Source organism: Nelumbo nucifera, chromosome 4 (assembly GCF_055504915.1).
Source record: "Nelumbo nucifera cultivar China Antique chromosome 4, China Antique-T2T, whole genome shotgun sequence".
Lineage (NCBI taxonomy): Eukaryota > Viridiplantae > Streptophyta > Magnoliopsida > Proteales > Nelumbonaceae > Nelumbo > Nelumbo nucifera.
Window position 1 is genome coordinate 88,162,942 of NC_142652.1, and position 17,427 is coordinate 88,180,368.

A 17,427-nucleotide genomic window follows, 5' to 3' on the forward strand; every position below is an offset into this window, starting at 1 on the left:
CTTCCTTCTACAAACAAACTGCAGCGGAGTCGTCGCATGGGTGATGATGACCCCCGCCTGCTGAGTGACATGGGCCTGGGCTTCCTGGGTTGGTCTTCAAGGTGTTTTGGTGATGTATGGGCACATGGGAGATAAGATGGAGTACAATTTCAAGAGGAGGAATTCAAATAAACAGAGTGAAAGCAAGATAGAAAAACCCTAACCCTTCACTAAGAGTGAAGAAGATATAAGGAGATTTGGGATTGTCTTTTATAAAAAACATAATGGGTCGCATTGGTGTCTAGCCGACGAATTTGATCCAAGTAAACGAATCACAAATGCTGATTGGAATTCGATTTGATAGTAACCAGATCAGATTAAAACCCCATTAATTTGCAGTCCTACCCCGCGAACTGAAAAGCACTATCCATGGCAGACCTGGGGCTGAAAATGATGCAAAAGATTTACCTCCAGGAGCAATCTATTTCTATGGGCACACGCACATCCGATAGAAAAAGCTGAAGGCTGACTTTGTAAATATGCAACTAAACTGTTTAACACATGGATCTCAGCACATTTAATACTCTTATGACCCAAAAGCCTAGACTATTATTGAGCCCCTATGTACCATAACAGAAGAAGCAGATAAAAGATTAAAAAAAAAGAACCAAAAGAATAAAAGAAGTGAATACATGAAGCTCTGTAATGCGTAATCACTAAGCATTACAAACTAGTTATATTATACAAAAGATACCTGGATATAAACATAAGAACTCAGGTAGAGGAATCTCTATACTCAATTATATTATCACTGTACAAAAGATATCTGAACATAGTGATAGGAAAACCAAGCCAATCCTCTCATGAAGAGTTCTTCTGCAACTGAAACTATGAAGTTCAAATATTCCTGCTCTGACGTTATTTTGCCTAAAATAAATATAGCATGTACTATGAACAGAACTTAAAATTTTAGGAATTTAGAATCACTTGCTCTGTCATATCAGGCTTTTTGCAGCAGGGCTGTACAATTCAGCCTCGTCAAAAAGATCCCACTCATCATCCAAAAGCACCTTAGGATTACCATTGACAACTGTTTCTTCACGGCTGGTCTTCTGTGATATGCCATCAGTTGATGGTGTTGAGTTTGTATTCTCCAAGGTTTCAGTTGTGAGGCTCTTAAAAGATGAACTTGAAGAGGCTAAGATGCAACTTGTTTGGCTTGATGATAGTGACTTACTGATTGGGACACGCTCATCAAACTTCTCCTTGAGCAACTTCACGTCCTGACAAATAACAGCTATTTCTCCTCTGCAACCAAAAAGAGGGGAAAAAGCAATTCCTCATGTTTAATGGGCCAAAGCTATGAACTTGGAATTTCATGGAACTTAAAGAACTTAAATTTCCTTCGAACAGTAATCAAGCAGAAGATAGTCCAATGAATGCTTTAGTTGAACCATTAATCAAGTTTTGGGAGCAACCCCAGATCTCTTAAGAAGAAATGATAGTTCACCATTAACAGCTGTGTTTTCTAACCATCTTAGTTTCAGAAATTCATGCAAATTGTCAAAGCCCTAATTGGTGTTTATGCAAAAGGCCTAATTGGTGTTTATGCAAAAGGCCTAATTGGTGTTTATCCCCGCACTGATGCATCTTATGTAAGAAGAATGGTGAAAGCTGTTATCACTTGTTAGTTTCTTGCCCTTTTGTTTCAGATATTTCTAATGGTTGCAGGTGGACCTCCCCTTCAAGTGTGCAAAGCTTGTTTAGCTCCACATCAGTGAGGGATTTAAAAAAGAAAGGTAAAATATTGTGGAGATGTACTAGAGCTGCTGTTTGTTGGACAGTCTGGGAAGAAAGAAATCAAAGATTATTTCATGAAGCTCTTTGGGTCAAGTCTTCGAAGCTCTTTGAAGACTATTCAGTAGGAGACATCATTAGAAATTGGGAAGAAGTGGCTCGATCAGCTCCCATGTCCACTGCTCTTAGACCTGTTTGGACTCCACCAGATTCAGGTATAGTTGGCCATTCAGTAGGAGACATCATTAGAAATTGAACTTTGATGGTAGCAGTGAAGGAAATCTTGGCCATTCAGGTATAGTTGATATTTTCAGGGATGAGGAAGGTCGAATCATTGCTATGTTCTCAAGACCTATAGGTTGGGGGGGTTCACTGAGAGCTGAAATCCTGGCAGCTCTAGAAGGATTTAAAAGAGCTAAGCAGTTGAATATTAATAAGTTGCTGGTGGAAGGTGACTCTCAGCTGACTATTAGATGGTTGCAGAAGGGAAGTGTCCAGCCTGTGGAAGTTCTCAAATGAAAGAAAGAAAATTAATCAGCTAACTCAGAACATGATTGTAAGAGTTCAATGGGCCAAGAGGAGTACCAACTCCATGGCTGACACTTTGGCTAAACAGGGGGTGGGAAGAACAAATCTCTTTTGGGCTATCTTGTAACATGTGTTTTCAGTTTTGATAGGGAGGGTTAAGACTTTTTACCCCTCCATTCTGGTTGTAATTTTCATCTCTCCTTTAATAAAATTATTGTTATTGATCCAAAAAAAATGTCAAAACCCTAAAGAATATTTCAGAGTGTTTTTTATTTGATAGTAAAAGAAAAAATGTATTAAAACAAAAAAGAGAATACAAGACTTACAAATCAGTACCCAGCTTTGTATTCTTTGCTTTAATAAAATTACTGTTATTGATCCAAAAAAAATGTCAAAGCCCTAAGGAATATTTCAGAGTGTTTTTTATTTGATAGTAAAAGAAAAAATGTATTAAAACAAAAAACAGAATACAAGACTTACAAATCAGTACCCAGCTTTGTATTCTTTGCTTTAATAAAATTACTGTTATTGATCCAAAAAAAATGTCAAAGCCCTAAGGAATATTTCAGAGTGTTTTTTATTTGATAGTAAAAGAAAAAATGTATTAAAACAAAAAAGAGAATACAAGACTTACAAATCAATACCCAGCTTTGTATTCTTTGCTACTGTCCAGCTTTTTGGGTAGTAAGACATTTTTATGATTGAATTCATGCTGTTATTTAACAAAATAAAAAAAGTCAGACCAATCCACCACCTCATCCACCCACAACCACCTCTAAGAACGCCTCCAACCTCCCTCCCTTTTCCCCGCACTCCATCTGAAATTTTTAACTGGATTCCTTAAACTCTTCATAAAATGATAAAGTTGGTTCTTGAGGTTCTTCATTCCCTCCATTTCCTCTAGCTTCCTAAATATTTCTGTAGCCATAACCTCACCTCTAAAAGGAGCACCCCCAATTTCTTGCCAATCACCTTCTTGGGTTTTATTTTCTTAACTTTTATCAATTCGAAACAAAAACTCTTCAGACTACTCTTCCATTACCTCCCTTATTTTGATCTTCCTTTTCTCTCTCCCAGCATCTTTCTACCCACTTCTTCAACACAAGCTGATTCATCTAAATTATCAATACTTGGTTTTGCACTATATTGTGACTTCTGAGATATATCTTGTGATAGCAACCAGCAATTAACTTTGAATGCTTCTATGTTCTGAGATAACACTAACTAAAACTTTTTTCCTTCATCCCAGCACGAGCACCTCCTTTCACCTTTTGATTATCATTAAACGCCTACCAGAGAATCTCTCTCAATAATGACCATTGAAGGCATATCAAAGGGAACTTTGTTCTGATTTTGGTTTAATATTTCAGCTACCAGAGAATCTCACTCAACATAGACCTGGTGACTAGGACCAGTACATTAAACAGTACAATACAGGTACTAGGAAAAACGTGGCAGAAAGGTTTTGTTTGCTAGAACCTAGTTACAGGGTTAAATGGGTAAGATTTTATGCCTGGCCACAATAGATGGATCCTAGACAATCATTTTGGAGTGAGAGGATTGAATATAGACGGGTAGTTTAGAGACAACAGCTAAAATTCCTAATCAATGTTTGCAACAAAAACAAAAATGGCCATGACAAACATTTTATAAGAAAACGATCTTTTTAGGAATACATTTATTACTAGATTCCCAGATAAAACCTGCCCTTAACCAATGCTTTTGGGATATGCAAAAAAGTCTATAGTTACAAATGCATTCAAACAATTTCACGCTAATCAAAAAAATGTATGCAGGGTTTTATCATATAATTTAGAAACCCATATAATCATAAAGCATTAAGGCTGAGAGACACAACATTGATTGGTTTCTTGTGGGAAGGAGGGGCTTTTTTACCCAGCATTAACTAATGAACCTGGGCCATTCAACTAATGATGGTAAATTGCTAAAAACAATATTAACTGATATTATAGAATTGGCATGATAATTTTATTCATTGTCAATAGGAAATAATCTCAGGCAGTTGGCCCCATCAAATTTTTACCACAGCCTTCCAAGGATTTTAGTTTGGCTGCAGTGACTGTGTAGGCCATTGGCTACATTTGCCCATCAAAATTAACCACATCACTACATTCTACACTCTTCCATACTCCTAATATTCAAAGTTCTAGATTCTCTTAAAACATAGACAGGATGACATATAACCCAAGGCTACATCTACACAACATCATGACCAAATTGAACTCATAAATGAGCGGGTTTATAAAATAGAACATCTCAAAACGCATTTGTGCATTAACAATTGCAGGTAATGCAAGGCCCTGGAAGAGCAAATGTTGTTTCAAGCTATAGATTGCATAAAAAAAAATGAGGATGAAGGCTTACTGAAGTATATCGACAATGTGGCCACGGTCAATGAGAAAGTCCCGTAACTGCAGCATTGAAATATCATTCAAAGGAGTTCAGCTTAACCTGAATTTTGTCATTTGGGAAAAGAATGCAGACTACCTAGAAATGTTCAAATTAGACTATCATAATAAGCAGAATCTAGAACTGGTCTATTATTACCACCTTAGAATTCTCCTCTGCTTCTAGCTGTAGCTTCTTCGACTCCTGAACCACCTTCTCCATGGCAAGTTCTTGCTCAGCAAGGGCCTCCTGTGCAAATTTTTCCTTTTCCAATTTCTCCTGCTCAGCTGCTCTTCGCTCTTCCTCTGCAGCAGCTAGTCGTGCTTCAAGAGCCTGATGCATCTGCAAAGGACTTGCATGCTAAAGTAAGAAAGGGCTCATCAAGACATGAAACATCTTTCATTGGACTTTTCAGATGATTTAAAACTTAAAAGCCTATTGAAGTACCAACTACCAAGAATGGTGTGAAAATCGTTGGATTGGAGGATGGTCTGCCAACCATTGGATTGTAACTTGATGACAGTGTTTTAAAAGCACAAGGTGCAAAAAAGGAACAGGGGTCAATTTGCGCCTGAGGCGCAAGACGCAAGGTGAGGTGCACGCCTTTTTGAAGAAAGGCAAAAAAATAAAAATAAAAAAGTCAGAAAATTCAAAAAATTCAAAAAATATTAAACATAATATTAAAAATATATATATAAACGAAAAGTTTAAAATAAATGTTTTAAAAAACCTATTATCTAAAATTAAAATACATAAACATAAGATGTAAAGCATATTCAAATGAGAATTTAAAAAAAAAAAATCAAACATATAAAACATTTTCAAGCATGTAAAACCTCTAATCTCTTTTTTTTCACTCAATTGCAATACTTCACATAGCTAATGTAATGTAAAACATATTACATTCCTGATTCTTATGAGCCGGCTTTGTGCCATGCCCCTCAAGGCAAGCCGAAACAAGTCCACGTTAGGTCTTGAATTCTTAGTTTTCACACAAAAAATAATGATTCTATAGTTTTAATTGCTTTTTAAGAAGGCATTTTATTAGGATGAATGAATGAACAACATTACCAAATTGGGGGACTTTTAAATCACTGCTTGATGGGACTTGTATTTTGTTAATTTTCTTCTCATCAAGGTGGGAGTTGATGAAATTTTGAGCATCGCATTAGAATTACAACAACACCATAGCCGAAACAATGTGGTCCCTTATTGACACACCATTAAACTAAATGATGATGGTTGCTGCCTAGACAAATTGGTATGAACAGGTATCAAGGTTCAAAATAGCCCGTATCGGCCAATACATATCGTATCGGGAGCTTCCCTATATGCCCCTACAGAGGGTGTATTGGGGTTTTGACCGGTTCAGGGGGTGGACAGACCTTAAACCGGGCCCTCTGAACCAGATTTGAAAAAAAAACTAAAAAAACCACCGCCGATATGCCTCTACCAGGGTATAGGTGGTGTAGTTTGAAATCATGAAGAAAGTCAGAAACTATTCCAAGGTTATTCGGGTCCAATTTGAAAGGATCCAATAAGAACTGGGCAACTATCATTTCTCTGTACTGGAGCTTGCCACTTCATTATCCTTGTTGATTGGATGTGGAAATGCAACTCAAAAACGATGATCAGGAGGGGGGGTAAGGGACTCTCCTGGAAATATGGGCAAATAATCATAGAAGCAAAACATCCGATCCAAGCTATGAATACCTCATTCAATAGGTCAGGAGAATTGCAAACTATTGGTTGATTCTCTAGCTAGAAAATGGGTATACAGGGCACAGATTATTGACATCTGAATGCAATCTAGACCAAGGTCTCAGGATGAATATGAACTGGGGAAACCAAACTCTCTCCAACCAAGAGAGGAAAAAACTATATGGAGATGTCTTACAGCGGTGGTATTATGGACTGTGTGGGAGGAAAGGAAACCAGAATTTTAATGATAGTTTGCAGTTTGCTCGACCTATCAAAGGAAGGTAACTGTCACCATTATATTAATTATGTTAGATAATAACATAAGGTGTGCATGAGATGTGCATTGTTCTAAGCCTCCAGAATTTTATTTAAACACAGATCCTTTAGCATGACATAATTAAAATTGCCATGTAAGGATTTCAAATGCATCAGTGAGAAGAAGGTAAGTGTAACAAGAGTTAGTTAAAATCTTAACATTTAGGATACAATTCAAGATTAAAAATTTGAATCACAAGGGTTCCAATTCTAATGTTACATCTGAGTCCAATTATAAAAAAAAAAAAAAATGTTACTTTTTAAACCATACAATTCACAATTCATGTGATGTGAATAAATTGAACTGCGACCTAGTTCTTTATGAGTTCACATCTGCGACCCACAAGGAGGCACCCCACAATGCCCCACAGCACATCCCCACCTTGTATTGGGAACATATCCCATACTTGTTATTGGGAGATGGTCCCAATACAAGGTGGGGATGTGCTGTGGGGCATTGTGGGGCGCAGATGTGAACTCATTCTTTACTTTGAAATTCCTTTTTTATGATTTTTTCTAGGGGCTTTTATTTTAAAACCTTACTAGAATAAGACATAGGTTATTTAAGACCTATTTAAAAAACTAATTGATATTGTTTTTCTGGCCTATGTAGGTTAAACTGTTAAAGAGCTATTACATAGGGGTTAATAAACTTTCTACATCAAACTTGATTATATCTTCTTATGTTTCAAGCGTATGGTAGTAAATTCTGTGGTATATATGGATTAAAAACGGAGTAGAATCATTTCCTGTATGCATTTAGGTATATATTTTATTTTTGATAAATTTCTAAGATGATACGATTCACATTTTGATTCAATTCAATCTTCTTTATGTTTGATCAGATTTTCAGAGCATTGACTGTAAACAGCATAATGGAGAACAAAAAGCCTTAGAATTGCACCTCATCCAGAATTGCCAGAGATTTGTCCCTTTCCTCTGACAAATTAAGAAGACGAGACTGAAGTTCCCGCACTTCGGTCGCTAAAATGGCCTTTTCTGCAAAGACTTCTCCTGCATGCTACAAAATCGAGAAACCAGGATTTTATTTTTGTATCTTGAAGAACAAGCATTGCATAAAAAAGCAATACATAATCTATAACAAGTAACCAACCATATCATTTGCTTCTTTTGCATGGCGTAGCATCTCTTTAAGGTCTTCAACCTTAGCAAGGATATCTAAACCTCCCTTAGAAGCCTCCTGTTTGGCCTGTTCTGCTGCTTCCTCATGAAGATCCACCTCTCTCATCATCCGCATTACTGATTCCATGGCTGAAAACAAGGTTTTCTGCACCATAATTTGAACTGAGAATTAGAAAGTTAGTCTATCTAACATGTAGCCTTATCATAAATTGGAAATGTAATTTTAGAAACACTGACCCTTTCCATCATTCTGAAAGAGGCCAAACCCTAAAGCTGCTGTAATTGTTTCAAGTGCAAATTGTATTTGTTGCAAATGCATGAGTGAGTTCTGTTTTACTTCTGGTACATGTTTTACTTTATTTTATTTGTGGACAGTAAAACGGGAGGTAAATTGCTGTCCTCCCCACCTTATATGAGAGAGAATGAACAATGAAGATGCAAATGATGAGATCCTAGCAGAAAATTTACCTTCCAAGAGGTGGAAACAAGGAAATAAGTGAACTGGTGAAAAATTTATACCAGGTACACTTTTGCACTGCAAACAAGCATAGCCTAAATGGTTCATAGAACTGCAAATTCTCTTAAATCCAAATGAAAAGAGGGAGGGAACCAAAAATTGTTTGAATGACTTTTTTTTGAACAAGGTAAAAATTGTTTGAATGATGTACTTGTAGAAGCAAAATAAACTAAAATTCGACCCCCCCAACTAACAAAATTGCAATCCTGGATAGACAAGGTAATGGATATGTGGAGTGCTGGGGGAGACAGTACAATAAACTGAATTTAAAACCCCTAGATTACCTTGTTATTTTTGGCATCACTAATAATATCTTCAAGATGATCAATTCTACAAATTTGGCCAGATCTAGTAACCACAGCTGCAGCAGAGGATGCATCTTCAGCATCACCCATTTCTGCATCAAAGATCACTTGTTCAGAAGCACTCTCCAACAAACCACTTGCCCCTTGTTTCTCACATTCACTAAGAGAAGCCATGGCATCATTTTCCAGCATAATTCCAAAAGCAGCAGACTCTGATGCTTCGTTAAAAGATGATGAAATAACTAGACAGGTATCTGCAGCTAATAGGTTCTGTGCATCCAGTGAATTAGCATCTAGACATAATTGATCATGGCAAATCTCTCCAGAAGTAACTGAATGCGGATCATAAGTTACTGGTGCATTCAAATCTTGAAGATCAACATGACGAGCAACCGTACAATGATCGGGGACACTAGTATCTTCATCCATCAGAGGGCTACACGGCACCTGTGAAACCAGATCTAACACAATAGAAACATCTTGTTGCTTTGCCAAAGAAATCAATACTTCATTTTCAGCATTTGCACCTGACTGTTGAACATTATTTCCATCACAAAGATCTGAAATTGCAGAAGTAGTAATTCCTTCATTTACACATGCTGGATCGACAGAAAACAAATCATTGGTATGATCAATGCCCTTGTCACCTTCATCTCCCACATATTCTACAGTTGAAGGACCTGCATTTGATTCTTCAGCCTCTTCTTCATGCTTCTGCAGAGAACTATGGTCCTCTGATTGAACTCCATATACAATAAATAATCACTCATCAGACATAAATCAATCAAAGCAATTACCAATATATATAAACTAAAAGAAATCATGAAAAACCAAACAGCATAACGAGTTTACTGACATCATGCCTGAGATTGAGAACAAGGGAATATCCCTAGTACTTGCATTGCTCAGAAGATTAAAAACAATTCTTGGAAGCCCTTCAAGGAAGCACCCATATAATGAAGGTCTTGTTCATATATATATATATATATATATATATATATATATATATATATATATATAGCTTCTGGAAACAGACAAACTTTGATGGATATACTGATGATTTCAGAAAATTAATGCCAAAGTTACATGAACATTTTGCAATTAATAAGAATCTTAATTCTTAAAGTTAATCTTCTTTATGCATTATCTAATATCTGCTTCCTGTAGAAGCCAAAAGCCAAAATGAGATTTTGGTGTCTTCACCTAGATAGAATTGGTTCCAGTTTCAGTAATAAATACAGTCCAGTGTTTCAATTACTATCTGCTACAAAAACTTCAGAAAAGGCTTCTCAATCTAGGAATCCACAGGACATTGTAGGAGCAATCTCTAAATGATGCCTAAAAGAGGAACGAATTTGAATTGAAGTCCCAAACAATAGGGGTCAAAACAAGGATTGAAAAGTACTACCTCCTGGAGCTGACAAAAGTCCAACTTCCTGGTCATCATTTGGAGCAACAGGTGCCTGTGATGGACTAGATGTAAAAGGAAGAACTTCAGAAAGAATAAATTCAACAGCTGCATCTGCATCTTTCGAATGTTCAATAGCAACTGCCCTTAGTATGCGAAGATCAACCTGTGTTATATAATGTTGAAAACGTGACTTTAGTTGGACTCAAGATTTAATCCAACAATCATCATATTAGAAATGACTAAGATTTCTTAATAAAGAACCAAAATCCCAAAACGATTTGAAAACAAAAATGTCAAGTAGAAAAACAAAATAAAACAAAAAAAAATGAGATCATTTTCCATCTCTTAATATTCTTGAGAACTAGATTACCAGATATGTAAATACGACTTATCTGTGTGACACCTTATTTCTATAGAATTATAGATTAATCACCAATTTTCCCTCTATTTGATATCTAAAGATATCATACAAAAAACTTTTTCGTAATTTGTAAATTATATAATATAACATAAAAAATCCACCAAAAAAAGGCCCTCAGCTGTTAAAAATCAAATCCACATTACATCCAGAATAGGAGAATCCTTCAAAAATAGCATCCCTATATTCCAAAAAAAAAATCAAAGCACAACAGGCCCGTGATGTTCTATATGGAACTAATCTTGAGTGAAGATAAAAGTAACCAATTGATTATAAAATTTCTAATTTCTCAACAGTTAACAGAAAGGGGAAAAAGAACAAACAATTTCGTATTCTTAGGGGGAAATTGGAGAATAAATAACCTTACCTGGGGAAATACCTCCTGCAGAGCACGAAAGACTGAATTGAAGCCCATATTAAAGATCAATCAAATTCTGCATGAAATTAGTAAATTTAAGTACCATATAAGCACTTTCCTTGTTTTGCAAGGAAAAGTAAGTTTCAAAAAAGAACAAGTGTATGAACTCCAAAGAGAAAAAGTTGTATCTTTCATACATTAGAAATGAAGATTAACAGACAATCGCACAGTGAAGTGGATCGTTAGGAAAAAAATTTCAAACCTAGAGCCAAATTATCGCAAGAACATTCAAAGAGGCCGCTCATTTCTAACCTCTAAACCTAACTATCGAAAACAGGCTAATTCATTACCGATGAAATGCTCAAGATCATTCAGAAACTAAATAAAATCCATCAAAATTGATCTGATTAACCCAACTAAGACAATCTATCTAAAGGAAAAATAAGCACACAACACGAAGGGAAAACAAACAAAATTCAAACCTGGGTCGAAGCAAACGCGAAGAACAACAATTGATTCACGGCGAAACTATGATAGAAAAATCAGCAAACGCAATGAGCATGCGAAAAATGGCGTGGGGAGAAAACAAGCAAAATTCGTGCTTAATTCTCAGACTAAAGAAATAAATAAACACAAAGGAGAAGTAGAAAACCCTAGATGAAGGAAAGACAAAGAAACGCGAACCTTCGTTGGGGGGCTTCCGTCTCGTCTTCTCTCCTAGGACTTGCGAGTGTTTTTCTCAGCTCTTGGAAACGAAAGAGAGAAACAGAGAGGGGTTTTGGTGGGGTATAGGGGGAGACGATGGACGCTTCGTATTTGTAGTCATCCGATTCGGAAGATGAATCGGCAGATAACGAAGTTCGTTCAAGACGGTAGAATCGGGAACCGAGCCGTGATCGGATAGGTCAGTCATCTTCTACCATATACACTAACGCCATCCAGTTAAATTGCACATATAAATATAGTTTTGTCTGTATCTGCATAATGCATACGAATCCAATTCGGTTAAGGCAAATCCGTTTATAACCGGATCAAGTATGGATACACTCCAACCCGATCCGATTTATTTATTTAGGTAAAGTTAATATTGCATGTTTTAATAGGGAAGTCAACTTGGTGGGTTGAGGAGCATTTTATAAATTCTATACCTTATTTGCTTCCCTAGACGGCTAGACCTCTCAAGTCCCAACCCATACCCTCTCTACATTTAGGGTGGAGTGGGTCGGTTTGACGGGTTGGATTCATAAATTGTATCCAATTTCCTATTATATATAAGTAATGAATAAGTAAAATAATTTGAACAAACATTAAAATGCTCAATTATTTGATTATTAAGGGGATGTTTGGAAGTGTGACCGTTTTTCTGAAAAACGGTGCCACGTTGGATTTATATAGGCGATTCCAAAAACGATCACATACATGAATATTTGGTTTAAGAGTTTTTTGAAAAACGGGCATGTCTCGTAAATTGGGACCCAACTATTGCATGAAACATTAAATTTGGTGTTTCATGCTTCGATGAACCATTGCCCCCAAATGTTGATTGATTGGTGATTACATGTATTCTATGCAGCGCTTACCTGTTAGCACATACATGAAAATTGGTGATGAAAATCATCTTATCAAACAGCATAGTGTTGCTCATTGCCTACGTGACAGAAACACTCTCAAATATATCAAGGTGTTTTTTTTTTTTTTTTTGTGAAGAACAGGTCTAGCAAGCATAAGTGTTTTTTTTTTTTTTTGTTTCTAAATCGATCCCAAAAAACGCCTATGCTTCCAAACACCATCTAAATTCAACACTTGATATACATAAATTCATGTCTTCATGCGGGGCGAAGAGTGTCAGGCATAGTCTAATACCATGCCCTATGGTACCCATACAGGTTGTAAAATCCAAAAACCTGTCCTTGCCCTAAAACCTGTTTTCAGACCACTTGAGTCAAAAACTAATGGTCAAAACTGTTGCATTCCGATCCGATTTTCAAAACCATGCTCATGGAATAGGGTAAATATCGCCATACCTATATATTAATAAGTTCTGTTTGAATGCTATATATATTGAATCCGGTGTAAAATATGATATTCAAAATTTCAAATGAATTACCAAAGGTCTACTGAATTGGGCTGAATGTCAATGGAAGACGCAATACTAACCTAACATAATAAATCATGTATAGCAGAACAAATCATGGAAGACCATGACGTATACCTGGGTTTTCCTTTCTTTCTTTCTAATTCATATTTGACATATTGTCAGTGAAACTTCGTTGAAGTTTCCAGTGGCACAGCTAGCTTTCCCAAATGTTGAGATAATCTGTTAATCCACCATATGTGCGTTGTTTCCTTGGTTTCACGTACAAGTCCAACAAAACAAGGCAGTGTTTGGATTTACTATTTGTATGCTGTCATTTATGAGAAATGTTCTTCATAGGGGATTGGATTGTCATGTTAAAAAGAGTGTTATTGTGTTAACATTCTTTTGCTAAAAACAAATTTGGGCTCATTTTGCTGATGAAACTATATATATTGTTAGGAGCTCGGACCCACAAGACATTAGAGTTGTACATTAGAAACATCTTTGGAATTTACATGTTATTATTCATGGAAGATGTTCTCACTATACAGCTGTATGTCTTGTGGGTAGGAGATCCAGATTATATTATTAGACCAAAAACTGACATGTTTATTTCTGATTGGGTTTGTAGCCAGTTGTAGATGCGAGTTTCTATGGTGTATTGGAAATTGGATTTGCTCCTCACACCAACCTCACTACACATCGCAGTCAAGAATTGGGAACATCTTCCTATGAATGACAACAATACGGGAGATCTTCTCAATGCACAGTTGAAAACATTGTGAGGTTGGTGTATGGTGTGTTCTGTGGGGCAAGTTGATTCAGTGAAGTTTTTCTAGGTTTGGGCTGGTTTAGATCTGCTCCCAATAAGCATCCAACCGCTGCACATAGGGAATTTCTCCCTTTTCATTCATTCATTGATTCGTGGGGAGATGTTCCCTGTGGCTGTAGTGTATTGTTGGCAGATCCCGTTTTAGTTTTGGGCAAATAATCCTGGTGATGATCTTAAGAAAAAATATCTTTATTTTTAAAAAATTAAAATTTGACTTTTAAAAAATAAATAATACTTTTGGAGCCAATATCTGAGGTGAACCTCTTTACTCTTACAACCCTTTTTTTAACTGAACAAAAAAAAAAAAAAGCCTACCATATGGTAAAAAGAAACTATGCAACACTTTGCAAGAAGCATCACGAAATTTGGATATGCATAGACAAAAATGAAAACTTATAGGTAAGATGAGATAATGACTAAAGAAATTAAATTAAAAAAAAAAAGAGAGAGAGAAGGGAAGAAAAACTAAAGTAGAGGATTGAAGTTTAGCATAAATAAATAAAAATTTTGTTAGTTAACAAAATTGATAATGTTTATAAAATAAAGGTCGCCAATGTGTATATGATCTTGTTTTTTAAAACAATAACAACTGCCATATCAACAAATTCATACATATTGGTGAACACCCTCTGATAGGGGTATTCACCATACAGTCCAAACTATCAAACTGAACTTTGTGGTTTGGTTTGGTTCATAATGTATAAATATAAAATAATATATTATATTAATAATATTATTATTTATTAATACATATAACATTATTTATTAATTTGTCGGGCTTATTAATGTGCCCAAGGCCCCAAACTAAATTGAATCCGGTTCGGTTTGATTCAGTTATGACAACAAGTTCAGTTTGTTAGAATACCTAAACCAAAATGTTGGTTAGAATCGGACTGAAACAATCGAATGAACACCCATACTCAATATAATGGCCCAAACTGTATAATATAACAGTTTGGTTTGGTTTGAGAAGTTCTCAAACTGTATTTGATTGATTTGAATTGAAATCTTCTCCAATTTGCATTGAACAGTACCATGAACACCCTTGAGTGGATTTTTTTTGACAAAATTATCCCTAACAATGAAGTAATTGTGTAAAATGTTTTCTTTTGAATGAAGATTTCTGCTTTAACCTTCATTATTGAAGCACATTTACAAACAAATTTACATAGAAATAAACATAAAAATGATATTAATACTATTTCGCCATTCCATTCTATTCAATGTCATATCCTAAAATCATAGGCACTTAAGTCTTTTCTTACTATTTCACCTCAAGCAAGACTCAAAGTAGGGGTGTATGTGAATTGAGCCTACTTGCGAGCTATTTGGGTGTGGCTCCGTAAATAATTGAACTCAGTTCGAAGTAATCGAGTTTGAGTTGAGTTGTTAGTCAAACCGAGTTTGACGTAATATCCAGCTCAAGTGGCTCGCAAGCCTAATTGAGCTCATAATAAAATACTATTTTTTGATATATTTGTATTTATATTATAAATAAAATTATTCTAACATTAATTAATTTATAAAAATAAATAAATTTATAATTGATTTTCATAATATATTTTTATTTATGCTATCAATGATATTAATTTATCTATAATTTTTTATATTTTAATATGCTTAATATTAATTTATTTATAATTTTCAATGTTAATTTATTAATAATCAGCTCAAGTAACTCACAAGTATCAACTTGAATCAAGTTCGAGCCAAAAACTTGAATCTCGATTGAGCTCCAGTCAAATTTCAAGCTCTATGTTTTTGAGTAAGGATGTCAACAGATTGGATTCAGCACGGATTTGCCTCAACCCAAACCCAATCCTCTAGCGTCCCAACTTGAACCTGACTTTTTTTTTTTATTCACCAACTTGAACCTGCCTTTGTCTCACTCAAAAAAAAAAAAAAAGAAAAAATTCCAAACCCAACCCAACTTTATAAGATATAACTTGATACTGATTCAACTTGACTTATACCATTTCAATTATATTTTTTAAACCTAAAAACCATGGTTTTCAAAACCAGACCGGACCAGATGGTTGAACCAAAAAAACCGGGAATCGATCACCTGACCGGTTCCATTTTCCCCAAAACCGCTGAATCGGCTGGTTAACCGTTTGAACAGTTTTGACCGTTTTTCAAATTTTTAGTTTTTTTTAATTATTTTTATTTTTTTGTTAAATGGGTTGACCGTTCAGGTCGAACGGTCAAACCGTTTGAACCAGTAACCAAACCCCTGACCGGTTTGATCACTGGTTCGGTTTTATAAATCATGACCATTAATTTAAGTTAGGATTTTGTTTTATAGATTCTAAGATGTCATTTTTTCTATTAAAAAAAAGAAAAAGAAAACCAAAATCAGCATCTAAATAAATCCTAAACTTTAAAGTTGTGTTTGGTTTGAAGGAAAATATAGGGAAAGAAGGGGAAATGCAGAGAAACATATACAAAGTTTGTAAAAGTTTCCCTACATTTCCCTTCCTTTCCCTACCTTTTCCTTCAAACCAAACATAACCTAAGGAATGAAATTGTAAAAAATTACAAGAATATTTTGTATATGTGCAGGGCATTATGACCTGGTAGGGCGGGTCAGTCAAAACCCAAACCTGCATAGGATTGGGTCGAGCCAGGCTTACAGTTTAACCTGACCGACTGATATCCCTATTTCTGAGTTGAACTTGAGCTAGAAACTATATATATATATATATATATATATATATATATATATATATATATATATATTAAAAATCTAATAGTTTGCAAATAGGCAAGGTATGATAACCACTACTATTAATATCTATTAACCTCACCAAACTCTACCGATGACCCAAAAAATTGGTACGTATCATTGTTTACTAATACATTACATTGCAATATTTTGAACTTTACAAATTACACCTAAGTCCTTTTTCAATTTGCCTTATATCTATCACATGCATGCTTTGCGTAGAAAAAATTTGGCTGTCCACATTTAACAGCCTATGCTGTCCACAGGGCTAACATATTAATCTGTATGGACTCTATGCAATAGTAATAGTGTTAGAGACAGTTGGAGGCATGGCCACGTGGACGAATGTATCATTTGGAAAGAGCTCGTGAAGAGCCTTAAGTTTTCTCTTGCCTGCTCTAACATGATCATCCTCTCCAAAGCAAGCTTCCAGTGCGTTGACGGTACCAACTGTCAACTAGCTCAATACCTTGGCTGATTGTAGAATCAATACAATTATCAAACATGTGGATCCAAATCAATTCTAAATCTATCAAGTGGCTCTGAGCCTTTGACTCATTGAAGTGAAAGCCTAGGATCAAATCCCGCTGTATTATAATTAATTATATATATTAAATCTATCAATGCATAATTACATATATGTGAAAATTAATATATTTTTTTCATCAAAAATCAAAATTGGAATGGAAGAATCAAGATCTGCTCCTCACAGAATACTCATCACAACACCTCCCAGCTGTATATCGAAAACATCTCCATTATTATTCATGGGGGAGATATTCCCTCCCAATACATGTTGGATGTGCTGGGAGGTGCGAATCTCGATTCAGGATGGGGCGTTAAATCCAAATCCGGGATATATCTGGACTTTCGTAGCCTGTTGAAAATCCCATGAAGCCAAAACAGAGTCCG

The 17,427-nt window shown here is 35.5% G+C and overlaps 1 protein-coding gene across 11 annotated transcripts; it reads right to left on the reverse strand.

Moving 5' to 3' along the window:
- Positions 1-655: 655 nt before the first annotated feature.
- On the reverse strand, positions 656-11,809 carry LOC104612678 (uncharacterized). Of its 11 annotated transcripts, XM_088903277.1 has the most exons (11): positions 11,566-11,663; positions 11,364-11,409; positions 10,891-10,957; positions 10,103-10,268; positions 9,342-9,428; positions 8,674-9,254; positions 7,844-8,017; positions 7,634-7,750; positions 4,876-5,055; positions 4,690-4,736; positions 656-1,287 (listed from the first exon to the last, which is right to left on the reverse strand). In XM_088903277.1, exons 3-11 carry the CDS (start codon positions 10,936-10,938, stop codon positions 975-977), a joined length of 1,713 nt encoding a protein of 570 aa, XP_088759403.1. In that variant the 5' UTR covers positions 10,939-10,957; positions 11,364-11,409; positions 11,566-11,663; the 3' UTR covers positions 656-974. The 11 variants fall into 11 exon arrangements, with proteins under 11 accessions (XP_088759403.1, XP_088759402.1, XP_088759401.1 ...); XM_088903276.1 differs by lacking the exon at positions 11,364-11,409 and having other exon boundaries at positions 11,566-11,779; XM_088903275.1 differs by lacking the exon at positions 11,364-11,409 and having other exon boundaries at positions 4,876-5,073; positions 11,566-11,779.
- Between the last annotated feature and the right edge of the window lie 5,618 nt (positions 11,810-17,427).